Raw genomic sequence first — 12,998 nt, 5'->3', positions numbered from 1 at the left:
TTTCCACAGGTTACGTGATATCAGTCGGCTACTTCTTTACAAGAAATTCGAAGCACGACCAGCTCTGGATTATTACGCTCAATGTCATGAAGGCGGTTGAAGAGGCAGGATTTTGAATAGTTCGCATCGTCACTGACAACCACCAGACAAACACCGCGATGTTTCGACAGATGTGTGACGACAACACGCTCCAGCATGTTGTGCCGCATCCGGTACGTGAAGGTGAACCGTTGTTCGGCTCTTTTGACCACAATCACTTTAGATGTTCAAAGTTGGCTTTTTGTTAAAAGCCCTCTACAACATTTAACAAAATTTGTTGGTTGAACCAGTGCGACTTCTGAGCCGAGCTCGTGTGGAACCAAACAATCTAGAGATGATGAAAGTGTGCCGCGCAACGTTAATATTTTCACGTGTAGTAATTAGCACCCTCGAGTACTTGCAGAAGAATCCTCAGTCCCACGAGAGGGCTCCAGAATTCCAGTTCTTGACCTCAACCATCACATTTATGAAAACGGTAGGAATGTGGTACGACCTCCATATCTCTGACTGAAAATCGAGATAAACGCCTTTCGTCAGAACACAAGGCAATCGGCTCTCATGGCTTGAAGTTGATTTCATCAGCTACCTCGAGGATAGTGAACTCGAAAGTATCAAGTCTCGGGTCAAGTCCCTCACGAAAGAGACCTATGAATCAACCGTAATGACAATCAGGTCAACGGTCGCCGTCATTGAGTATCTCCTGACTGACCTCTAGAGAGAGCAAACTTTTGAGGCAAAATAAGGTTTTTGTGAGACAAAAACTTGCCTCTAGTGAGTATTCTTTCGCTGACTTTTTTTTTTTAAATTTCACATTTAAGTACGTTCTGACGCGACCTCTCAACAGCGACCCGGTTGAGTCTCTGTTCAGCTACTTCCGCCAATTCAACGGAGGTAACGACCGAGTTGATGACAGAACAGCAGTTTTCAAGGCAGAAAAGTTGCTCAAGGTTCGTTTGTTATATTGCAATCTAACTGATCTTATGTCCGTCGCCCAGTTTCTCGAGAACAGTGTCAGTGCACACCTATCAAGTTTCTTAAAAAGTCCCAATTTCGGCGCACAGGTTGGCATTTTGGAGGCTGCCAGATATGGAAATGCGCCCTCTAGTTTGGAGTGCCAGACGGCGCTGAAATGTGCCAGTTCCACTCGTGAAACAGGAAATCCTGCAGTTCCTGAGGCAGCTCTTGGTGTGCTTTGGAAAATTCAGCACTTGATGAAGTACAATAAAGTCTCTTCTGAACTTGAGTTCGCACCGCTAACTTACATGGCCGGCTACTTAGCCCTTACTTGCGAACAAAACGTGATTATTTTTATCTGTAGATATTGGCGTAATTTCAAAATAAGTAGCTGAAGCATTCAGCCTAGCAAAGCAAGAGAAATGTCAGAATGAAAGCAAGGAAGGCTAATGTGTAGAGCCCCCTCAACTTTGCAGGTGACCTTCCCTGAATGCAAGCTGCAACGTAAGGGGAATGCATCACGTGACGGAGCCCATCAGTTCGTGTTTAGCCTAGACCAAGGAGGACTCAGCTATCCACGACCTGAAGCTGTCTGGCTGTACAAGTTTGTCTGCACCTTTGTCGAGAGGGCTCTACAGTCGGCAGAGATTCGTCTTTGTGAACGGTTTTGCAAGGTCCTCCCGAGCGCTGTGCTTCCACACCTTATGGACTGCCCGCTGATGTGGTTCACTAACTGCAGAGACCCGTACCACAGCGAAGAGCTCTGCGATCTCTTTCTCCTCAGACCTCCTTTGGCAAACTGGGCTGATGACCTGAACAGTTCTCTAGAGAATATATTGAGGCTTTCGCGGAAGCATCTTTCCCGAAAGGTAGTCCGCTTGTGAACTATATGCCTCCCTTGATCTGTTTGTGAACAATGAAGTTTATATTGCTGAGGAGTCGGTTTCCTATTGTCCTCACAGATAAGTAAAAGGAAAAACTCGAGCGTGCTTCAGCGTCGGTTAAAACCTGAAATTATAGGGTCTAGCTATATCTAACTATGACTCATATATCACAGTTGTATCGAAAACGGGGCAACACTTACGGGAACAATCAAATGACTATTCGCTCATACTGCCGGCTGAATCCGGCTTTAACGCGCAGCCTGCAGCTCAGTGAGCTCCTCGCAGAAAGTGTCGTGTGCTTTTATTCTACACAGATTAGTCACATTATTCATGCAATCTGGCATAGACCGATCTGCCTAGGCGTTCGGCGCATGCGTGTCGCCGCCATAACTTTAGTTCAGAAGAGGCAGACGGTCGTGCATGCGAGGCCTCCTGTCGCCTCGTGCTCCACTCGCGCAGACCTCCAGCGGGGTTGTCGCACGTGCAGAAAGACTAAAGTTCCCCCGAAGCATTGCGGCAGCGGTGTCGTTGTAAACTGGCTGGTGGGATCGGTCTATTGAGACTTGCCGCTTCACGAAAAACAATCTAAATAGCCACACTAGGCCGGGTCGGGCGGACTGCTCCTCCTTCGCCGTAACGAGCGCCATGGCTGGCGCTGCGGTGTAAAGTAGAACTATCACTCTCACCAGCGGAGTGAAGCATACGACAGGACGCTCCCAAGGGGAGTCCTAATCGAGTGGCCCTGACAAGACTCTCGATACCGGGTCATTCCATGTGAAACGTCCCAGGCGTTGCGCTCTACCCCTTTCCGATTTAAAGAAGAAAAAAATAATTAATGGCGTTTTGCCGAAATATCCGTAGCCATGTCCTGAAATATTTTTGGCGAAAAAAATATTTTGATGACGTAAGCGCGGTTTTTATTTTTAAAAACAGAGTGAAACTAGGCATCAGTCAGTAATTGATGAACAATCAGCTTTCTAGTAAAACATCCAACAATATTTTTTCTTAAACTTGCACGGCTTTCGACTTACAATGTGGTTGGGCTTGCGCAGTTTTGTTTAATTCAAACGTTTTCTTAAAAAGCTAAAAAATTTGAGAAGTCAATTTGTTTTTGTATTAAAAACCATCTAATTGCTCCCGGGACTTAATAGAACTTTTTACCGGCTACCCTGAAGGTATAGAATCTATAGGAAATGTTCAAAACCGTTCAATTAAATATCTCGCAGTAAACAAAAATCCTGAATTTGCAAAAAAGTTCGTTTTGACGCATAAATAGCCGTTTATTTCACCTTGAGGCGATTCAAGTAAAAATACTAAATATAGTGGGTTTGGAAGAACAATCGATAATATTTTAATCCTGAAAGTTTGATTAAAGTAATTTTTGTTTAATGCGAAAACAGACTTTTTGAAGTTGAACCACAACCCGTGTCGCTTCTTAACGCCTCTTCGCCGCACAGCACGCCACCTGCGACGATAGCTGACACGACTAGGTCCAAAGAAAAACGGAGTTTTCCGCCCCTTCCCCTTGTCCCTCTTTCCGGCTGCAAGGGAAGAAACGGCGGGTATCGTGTCATAATCGGAGGTGCCGCCAGCGCGTAGCAATCGCAGGGCCGTTGTGCCCTTTGTACCCGAGGGCGGCTCGAAACGCGATGCCTAAACGACGGGCGGCATCAACTGACCAGGACTTCTCCATGCCACGGCAAAGTTACCACTGCCACCTCCGATTCTTAAAATAAAATTGATGGCTCTTAACTGTAACCTTTGTGGTGCCTGTCTAACATATTTTTTAACGAAAAACAAATTTCATAGGGCGATGGCGGTTTGAACTACCAAAAGGGAGGGGGAACTACGAGTCATTCAAAAATTAATAAAAAGTAAGATTTTTTTACGGAACACTGGAATATTTTTTCTAAAAACCCTACGGTATTTAGATTGCTATGTAATAAGGATCATGGTTATGGAATTTTGTATGCTCGAAGCAGTTCTTAAAAAGTCAGGAATATATAAGCACTTTAGCATATTTTTAGTTTTGTTACAAACTATGGCTTTCCTGCATGCGACTGTAAATACTCTCTCAATATTGTTGGGTGTTTCACTAAAAAGCTGATTTTTCATTAATTATTGTGTGACACCTAGTTTCACGCTGGTTTTAAAAGTTAAAACCGCGCTCAGGTCATCAAAATGTTTTTTCGCCAAAAACATTTCAGGGCATGACATTGCAGCCAATAATCATAAATTTTAATTTTTTTTTTTTTTTGGAAATTGGGAGGGGTCGAGCGCAACGTCTGGGACGTTTGACATGGAATGACCCTACCACGACCTACTCTATACTTCCGACCACTCCGTCTGGAAACACTCCAGCAAGAACCTCCCGTAGGGCCGAGTTTCAGCGACGCGTATGTGGCGGGGCCAGGAACTCGGTATTCTTTCTTGTCTTTTTCGGGCTGCACCAGGTTGTGTTCGCCTCTATGGCGTTGGCGGCGCGCGGGCGCAGCGAATACTATCTGGCGTTGGCTGCGCAAACTAAAAAAAAAAAGCAAACTAAGTAACGATTTGGACTCCTTCATTTCCCTTTACATAGAGAAAAACATTTTACAGCGTGAACGCGCTTGAAACCGGAAAGCGCGATCAGCTGGCACGGATAACAGAAGGACCTGACGAGGTAGGAGGACTGAGTTTTTGAGCCGCCTAGTGAGGACGCCTCTCACTAGGTGGTGCTGAAATTCGGCCCTCAGCCTCCAATCAACGAACCAAGAGGCGGACATCGGCCTCCAACTCCAACCAAAAGGGGGACGTCGGCCGATTGATGCTTGTGCGTGCACTGGCACGCTTGAAAGGGGCTACCTCCCAGGGATTGGACGGGGTCCCGGCGAGCGTTCTCAAGTCCTTGGGAAACGATGCAGTGGAGCAGCTGGCGGATATCTTTGGAGCAGTCTTAAGAGGAGAGGAACCTGTGCCCCAAGACTGGAGGGTCGGCCGCGTGGTTCTGATCCCGAAGAGAGGGGGCGACAAACAGTTCCTCAAGGATTATCTGCCCCTGACCGTGACCTCTGCGGTATACCGAACCTTCGCCCACATTATCAAGGAGCATATGGCAGCATGGGCAGAAGAGAACGAACTGCTCACCGAACTTCAGGGCGGATTTCGGAGGGGTCGAAGGTTGGAAGACAACCTGTTTACCCTCACGCAGTGTATTGAAATTGCCCGAAAACAGGAAAGAAGACTGTTGTGGTGCTTTCTAGATGTGGCAAAAGCATATGACAGTGTGCCGCACGCGCAACTCATGCGACGTTTGGAGGAGCTCCACCTTCCTCATCGGAGGCTAGCTGTCATACGGCGCCTATACTCACGCAATACAGTAATGACGCAACTGAAGGGAGTCGACTCAGAGCAAGTCACAGTGACGAGGGGTCTCCGACAGGGGTGCCCACTCTCCCCGCTTCTGTATATTCTGTATGTGTCAGGGTTGGAGGAACGAATGATCCAGTCGGAGGTGGGTTTTTCCCTGACACACATGGAAGGAGGCGCGGAGGTGAAGTGGATGCTGCCGGGCCTCGCCTATGCGGACGATATTGTATTGACGGCGGAGACGGTGGAGGACCGGCAGCGTCTAATACGTGTATGTGAGACGGAGGCGGCTACGTTGGGCCTTCGGTTCAACGCCAAAAAGTCGGCAGTCCTTCAATTAGCCGGGTCCGATGAGGCTAACTTAAACAGTCTGGTGGTGAACGGCGAGCAATCACAGGTACAGGAGTCTTACAAATACCTGGGAGTTGTACTGACCAACAAGCCGGAGTACTTGTCCGATCATTATATCCACCTCCGACAGACAGCCGTGCGAGGTACGAATGTACTCCGAAAACGTAATCTTTGGAGTTGCAATCGTTTTCCGGTGACTCGCGAACTCTGGAAGGCGGTTGTGGTGCCTGGACTAACCTTCGCCAATGCGGTTCTTTGTGTCCCTGGCACAGTGCGGGAAGTCATGGAACGTCGTCAACGAGAGGTCGGGAGGCAGGCTCTGGGCTGTCACGGAATGGTGGCCACCGAAGCAGTCCAGGGAGATCTTGTGTGGTCGTCGTTTGAGGCCAGGGAGGCGACCAGTAAGATAACCTACGACAGTCGTCTCCGTTTCATGGACCGCGGCCGGTGGGCCAAGAGACTCTTCGTCTACACGTATCTCACGGGAATGCAGACTGGCTGGAGGAAGCGGCTGTATCAGTTAGAGAAAAAATACGGCTTCTTTTCAACCCCTGTAACTGTTACATCAGGCAGGAAGTGGGAAATGGAGATTCGAAACAGGGTGAGAGAGGAGGAGGCAGCTCGGTGGGCAGAGACGGCGAAGTCCAAGTCGACGCTATATATGTACCATCGATTTTCGCACGAAATTTCAGCAGAGACTAGGCTATACGGCAACAGCCTGGGCAGCCCGCTCCTCTTTGAGTCACGCGCAGGAAGGCTGCGAACGCAGGTGTATCGCCGTCGCTTCGACCAGACGGTGGAATCTGCAGCATGCAGTGTGTGGTCAGGCGGATGAGACAATTGAACACCTTGTGCTGTCGTGCACCGGTCTGCAACCAGTTCAACCGGCGGAGTGTGGACAGGCAACCCGGGAGCTCCCACTGGCAGAGGCACTCGGTTTTGGGTCTGCTTCCTGCGCAGTGGGGCTAACGACAACGCCAATGCCGACGCTACACCGAGAACTAACGGAGGGTGGCGTGAGCAGGTGGAAGCCACGAAGCGAAGATTAGAGAACTGGTGGATAGTAGTGTATTATGATACACGACTGAGCCGGAAGTAAAGAAAATCTGGTCACGTACACGGAAGTAAACAAATGCCGCGCACCATGACGCCCCGTTCCCGCGCCAACGCCCCGTTCGCACGCCCTCTCCCATAGCCCGGTCCTTGGACCCCAAATTTCGGGAGCTGTCAATCATTCGGCAGAGTCACATGATGATGACGTCAGAGGTTGGGTGGTCCTCTCCCATAGCCCGGTCCTCGGACCCCAAATTTCGGGACCTGTCAATCATTCGGTAGTCATGTGATGATGACGTCAGAGGTTAGGACGACACTCGGCACCATCCCACGTGATGTCCCATTCCCATAGCCCCCTCCCATGGCTCCGTCCTCGGCCCCAAACTTCGGGACCTGTACAGAAATGAGTGTGTTCCCAGAGGGTACGAATTAACTTGAGAGGGTGACGTCACATGATGATGTCAGAACGTGCGACGGTCACATGACGACGAAGGACATGTGACATTTGAGTCGCCGCGCGTACCAATGCATTTTATTCGCTAAAAAGGGCTCTGCGGCGGCTGGGAATCGACCTCGCTACCTTGAGCACAGAAGCCCGACACCCTACCCCCTGCGCTATAAGCAGAAAGCTTCCCAGGGCGCTTAAGGGAACAGGGTAGGGCAAAATTTTGAAAAATTTCGAGTTTTTGTTTTTTAGGGATTTGGATTTCCCAGTCTTTCCTGAACAATGCTGACTGTGTAACTTGAGCGTGCGCGATTTATCTACAGGAAAAATGACCTTTTCCGAAACCTAGGTGGTGACCGACCACGCCCCCTTTTACGCCTATGCACGATCTGTATCTCTCCTATGTTGCAAAAAAACCGTAAAAAAACGCAGATTTTCACTAGGTTTAGCGGAATGTTTATTGCTCGTCCAGCAACAGCAAAAAGCTGTCTAGCTTTTAATTTTTAGCCCCATAAATCCTCAGACACTGCCTGTGTCAGTCGCGACGCGCATACTTTTGCTTCTGCTTCGGCATGCTTCCACGGGCAAGGTAATTTATTGTTTACTTTAACACTAGGTTTGGAATGTTAAAAATGACGAAGACGAAGAAGATATTTTAAAAGCATCGCTTCCAGAGTAGTCGGCATAGGTCAATTTCTTATGCCGCCGAGTCCCCGCAACGCATTCTGATGCCTGACGCAGCGGCTACCACGTGTGCGTCTTCTTCGAAGCTGTTGCACTCGGCAGCACGCTTTGAAGAGCTCAAGGCAAGTGTTAGTGACTGCAACTGTGCACTGATTGGCAACGACCTTCTGTCCTGTACCGTCGCCGAAGCTGGGTGTGCAAAGTGTGTGGTGGGGACTTGCAGCTGGTTAAAAAAGCAGCACTAAGAGCTGGCGTCGCCTGCACCTACTTTCTGAGCTGTGAAAAGTGCTGGTGGACACACTGATTAGAGACGTCAAAACGGACAACTCCGAGCCTCTACTTGGCGTTTTACCAGGATGATTCATGGTGCAGTGGTTGTGGGACGTTGACCGGCGACGACTTTACTTGGCAGACAGGGCTACACAGCTCGTCACAAAAGAGGCCCAAAAAGCAAGACAGCAAACAGAAAAACTAAATATTGACTATGGAGGTGACAACCTGGCTGGTGGCTACCGAACGGATACATCAGCATGCATTTCTAGAGTGCAAGTTTATTATAAAGTGCCTTTTTTCACTTCAAAGTCGATTATCTCAAAACATCATTTTTTTGCGACGTTTGACCCTTTTTCTCTGAAACCATAAAAACTAGAAGTATCATTTTTTTCCACTAACAAGACAACACAAGAGGGAGTCTACTGAACTAGAATTATGGAAATTAATCAAGGCAATTTTGTTTGACAAGCTGTTTATTGTCTATTTTGGCATTAAAATTAGAAGGGTCCAGTAAAAACAAAAGCAAAAAAGAACTAAAACATATATAACAATAAATCTAGTTCAGTAAAGAGAACACATAAAGCTAAATACAATGATACCAACATGAATCCCCTAACCCCAGCAGATCCTGAGAAAAAGGGTCACATACATAGGCTGAAACACATGGGAAGAATAGGGCCTACCCTGTTCCCTTAACTCATCTTAGTTGTCCGTGTGTGCAACTCAGATCACGTGTTTTCTTGCTGCTTGGAGTTTGTAGCGGAATTGCCGAGTCATTCACCGGCGGGCGCTGCAGGGAAATGTGATGACGGAAGAGTTCAGGATTGTTGAGTCATCTGCCAGGAGGGGAAATGCACTGTCACGATGACGTCACAGATATGTCGTCCGTCGTCGTGGCATTAGTCACGGGAAATACATTATCGAATGTTTTCCCTGGAGGGTCATGTGACCAGCGTCACGTGATATTTGAATCGCTGCGCGGTAATGTCTTACCAAAAAATTCTTTCTCCTAACTGGATTCGAACTTAGAAAGTCGGGATTGAAGCACGAGTTCTGCATGTGAAGATCGCATCTCATATTCTCGATTTCGCGCGTGCACAGTTTAAATCCGGGCTTTAGGCGTATGAGTTGACATCTCGGTTCATAGATGGCGGACGTCTTTTTTGCTAAACGTCTTCGTTGTTAGGGCATGAGCGACATCTTGCAGCGTGGGTCTGACCTTGCGCCATCTGTTGCTGAAAAGTTAAATTGTGCGTGCTCCTAAAGTGTGTCCACCCGTATTTTCGCGCGTGCGCAATGCGTCTGACTTGCCGAATCTGTTTGTAGATGGCGCGCACCTGAATCCCTTGGCTGGCGTGAACTTTCACCATTATCACGCGATATCTCTCGATAATGTTAGCGGCAGCTTTGTAGGTATCGGCAACTCTCGCTAATTTTAGCTGTCTGCTGTACCGAGCAACGTGAGAAATGAACCGGAGCATGGTTGCATCCATACGGACCAAAGACGAGACAGATATGGTGTTTCACTTTTTTTTATTTTCATTCGCTCTAAAAAAATTAAAAAAAAACACGCCCACATATAAATACAAATATGGCTTTTAAATTTACTCAACGCGACAAAGAAACCAATGGAAACACTTTGCACAAAAATGTGCAACACAAGCAATAACGCGAAAAAAAAAAGTTGTCGAATAGCAATACAAAAAATATTTACAAGGTCAGGACGTGGATGAGGAGGCTGATCGCTCGTTTCCTAAAACGCTCTTATGGCCAAAAGGAAGCGTCATAATCCCATCGCTGCAAATGTATCGCTTGTTGTCGAACGGAATCAGAGCAATCTTTTCGACCGCGATGCTTTTGTTCTCGTTAAGTTTTCGAGCAATCAAATGCTGCGTCACTCTGTGCAAAGTTTTCGTCTCTAGAGCGTGCTTGTACAGTTCGTAGGTCAACTTGCGAGACTCGGATTTCTTTACTCCCTTGGCTCTTACGCAACACGTGTTGCTGCTTGTTTTGAAGCTGTATAGCTTTGGTTTCAAGCAACAAAAAGCCACCAAGTGAGTAGTCGGATATTCGTTTTTTAACACGCCGAGCTTCATTTTGTTTTCGGTTGAAAAGAGTTTGTGACTCTCTGGATATCCAGATGTATCCAAGCATGCGTCTCGGAGTTGGAGGAGTTTGTCGTCTACGTCTGATCCCTGAAGGTGTAGGAAGAAGGAATCCGTGTCGCAGTAAAGAGCCCTCGCTGAGGGGATCGCACGACGAAGTTGATTATAAAAGAAGTCGTACATTACTATTTTTGATATCTCAAGAATCGAGAACCCTGCGTAGAGTGGTTGCTTGAGTTTGATCACTTTCGGAGCAAACTGGAAAATTACGACCTGCGAGCTAAGTGCTCGAAATTGCGTCAGGTTCGGTTTCTGAAGCATTTTCAGTATGTCGTCCTCTTTAACGCGGAGTTTAATCTGTCCATGTTTACGTGCATTCTCGATCGTCTTGCCATATATGCTGTTCATGAACAGTTTGGAAAGATTCTTCTGGAAGGAGTTGGTTGCTTGCTGTCTCAGCTGGTGGTTAAAATCAATAAACTCCTTCAAGAACGCTCGCTGTGAGAATTTTAGGACTCGGTGAATTTTGGTGACTTCTAGTCCTAACTGGATGTACAGTTTCAAAATCCGGTAGTGTAAAACGTAATTCGTTTTGTCGTGAAGTGTGAGCAACAGCTTCGTAGTGGATTCCTCTTTGGGCATTTCAAACTTGTCAATCAGACTTTTTTGATAGTCGGATAACCAATCGTAGGGAACGCTTTGCTTCACCGGGGCCAAGGGAAAGTCAGAATGAATCTCGTGCAAGTGATGAGGATACCTGAGGTCTACCTCCAGAATGTAGCCCGTCGGAGCGTCATCTGGAACGTCACCAATGTTCAGGCAGGCAATCTCGTCTTTCGTCATCCACTCAAAGTCCGACACTGGCAGGGCTTCTCTCATTGTCGCTGCATACAGACCATTGACGTCCAAGTTCAAAATCTGAGACGGTTCGTGCTGCGGGTTAAACGTATCCGTTCCCGGAATATTTGCGACAGCATGACGGGTCGTGCATTGGGTAATCCCTCCGCGAATACCCTGTTCTATTATGAGATAGGTGTCAGGATCTCAATTAGCTGCAGTCTTACTTTCGACTGTTTCAACGCACACGACAAGCTTAGGGACGGTAACGATACGAAATGTAGAGCCTCAATTTCGTACGTCTCCAGCGTCCACCGTCTAAAGTTTTGGAAAACGTCGGCCAGTAGGAGGCAGTCCGTCTTTAGGTACAGGTCGCTGTATCCTCCGAGGTTCTTCAAACCAAAGGTATCGAAAACGACCTGTGCATGTTCGTAGTCCTCTTCACACACCCCGCTCCCAGTCAACTTGTGAAAAAAGGCCTCTCGTGGCGGGAGGCTTTGACCCTCGTAACTCTCAAAGCTTGTAATGAAATTATAACAAACCACTCCTTTGCGGGCAAGGAGGTCGACGTGCTCGGGAAAGGACTGACGAAGGCAACAAAAATGCTCTGTTCCTTTAGAGTGTAGATTTTGCACCAGCGTTTCCAGGCTTGCATTAAGAAATGCGAGACTCTCAATAAAGCGAAGGTTGCCTATCTCTAACAATTTAAAATTCTGGCACGAGCTTCCGAGTACGTTAATATCCTTAGACTCGAACAAATTAAGCTTGCCTAGAAAGAAGCTGAGGTCGTAGGAATGGTTGTGCGCTATGAGTGGAACGGTATGTTTGTTGATTCGATGGTTCAGGTTACACTGGGAGCAAAGCGCCCGCCTATACTCTCCCGTCATATGGTCGTGGTCGCGAGTTTTCATTTTCTTGCTAAAGCTTTCGTAGCAAATACCACAGCGGGAAAAGTCCGCGTGGGAAGCCTCGTTTTCTTGAGTCATTGCAAGAGGCACTTCACTCGACCTAATCAATCGGGGTATTTCCTTCGCTAGACAGTTGAGAATCAAAATAAATCTTTCTACGCAGTCGGGTCCGCGATAAAGGTATTCCTCAACAATGGACGAATCGTTCGAGCGGACGACGAGAAGACAGAAAGAGCTGGGGACGTGATTCTCGTAAACATTACCCGTCGACTGAGTCGGTTCCAGAATCGCTTCGAAGTCGTAAACGCAATAAAAGGGGAACTCTTCCATGACATGCGTACTCCGAAAGTATAGTTCGTCACCCTTGTTTGGGAAGACGGTTTTGCCCGGCTTCTTGTCCCTACACATTGAGAGATGGTCAGACAGGGTTTCTTGCCTCTGAAACCCGGTCAGACACCTCTTACAACAAAAGCGTAGGCTTTTGGCATTTGAAAAAAGTCTCGCAAAGTTTGTAATGCCCACAAAATGATTCTCAACAAGGAGAAGATCGACATGCTGCTCCAACTCGTTATCAACTACCTTCAGTGGGTAGACAAAGTTTTTCTCGCTGTCATAACCTAACACATTCACTGAGACACAATTATTTCGCTCAAAGGCCCCCACGTCCTGCGGGAAGGTTACAGGGAACGTTTTCGGAAACACATATTTGCCCATATGTTCACGATACGAGGATGCTCTTCCTCTGTAAAACCCGCTCGCAGGATGCAAAACGGCGAGCACCGCAAACACAAAGCACATGTCCCGTTCAGATTCGTGAAGACGCTCAGTGACACTGACAAGCCATTGCTTTGAGGCAAGTTGCTTCGGCAGAGAAAAATGTCCGCAACCAACGGTCGGGGGAAGGAATCGGCCCAAATTAATAGTACAAACTTTGATCCCGACAAGAAAGAATCCCGAGCCTTGTTCCTGATAATGCTCCAACCGGGCAGCTATTTCAGTGGAGACTCGCTGAATTGAACTATTGATATTACCGTCCACAAATGCGGTTTGGACCAGACTATGAAAAAAGTGCACAGTCACATCAATGTCGTCGTCAGGAAGGAGACGTCCGAGCTCG

General features: G+C 47.5%; 1 protein-coding gene across 1 annotated transcript; it reads right to left on the bottom strand.

The window, feature by feature from the left end:
* Nucleotides 1-9,749: 9,749 nt before the first annotated feature.
* On the bottom strand, nt 9,750-11,054 carry LOC115327627. Its single transcript, XM_040214699.1, has one exon. It carries the CDS (start codon nt 11,013-11,015, stop codon nt 9,750-9,752), a length of 1,266 nt encoding a protein of 421 aa, XP_040070633.1. The 5' UTR covers nt 11,016-11,054.
* Nucleotides 11,055-12,998: the final 1,944 nt, after the last annotated feature.

Source organism: Ixodes scapularis, unplaced genomic scaffold (genome assembly GCF_016920785.2).
Source record: "Ixodes scapularis isolate PalLabHiFi unplaced genomic scaffold, ASM1692078v2 ptg000058l_1__unscaffolded, whole genome shotgun sequence".
In the NCBI taxonomy this organism is placed as follows: Eukaryota; Metazoa; Arthropoda; class Arachnida; order Ixodida; family Ixodidae; genus Ixodes; species Ixodes scapularis.
Note: the sequence above shows the minus strand (reverse complement) of the source record. Positions and strands in the feature narration are given on the sequence as shown.

Bases quoted from the DNA above. Each gene is read 5' to 3' on its own strand.
- LOC115327627 (XM_040214699.1), bottom strand. From the start codon at position 11,015: ATGAGAGAAGCCCTGCCAGTGTCGGACTTTGAGTGGATGACGAAAGAC.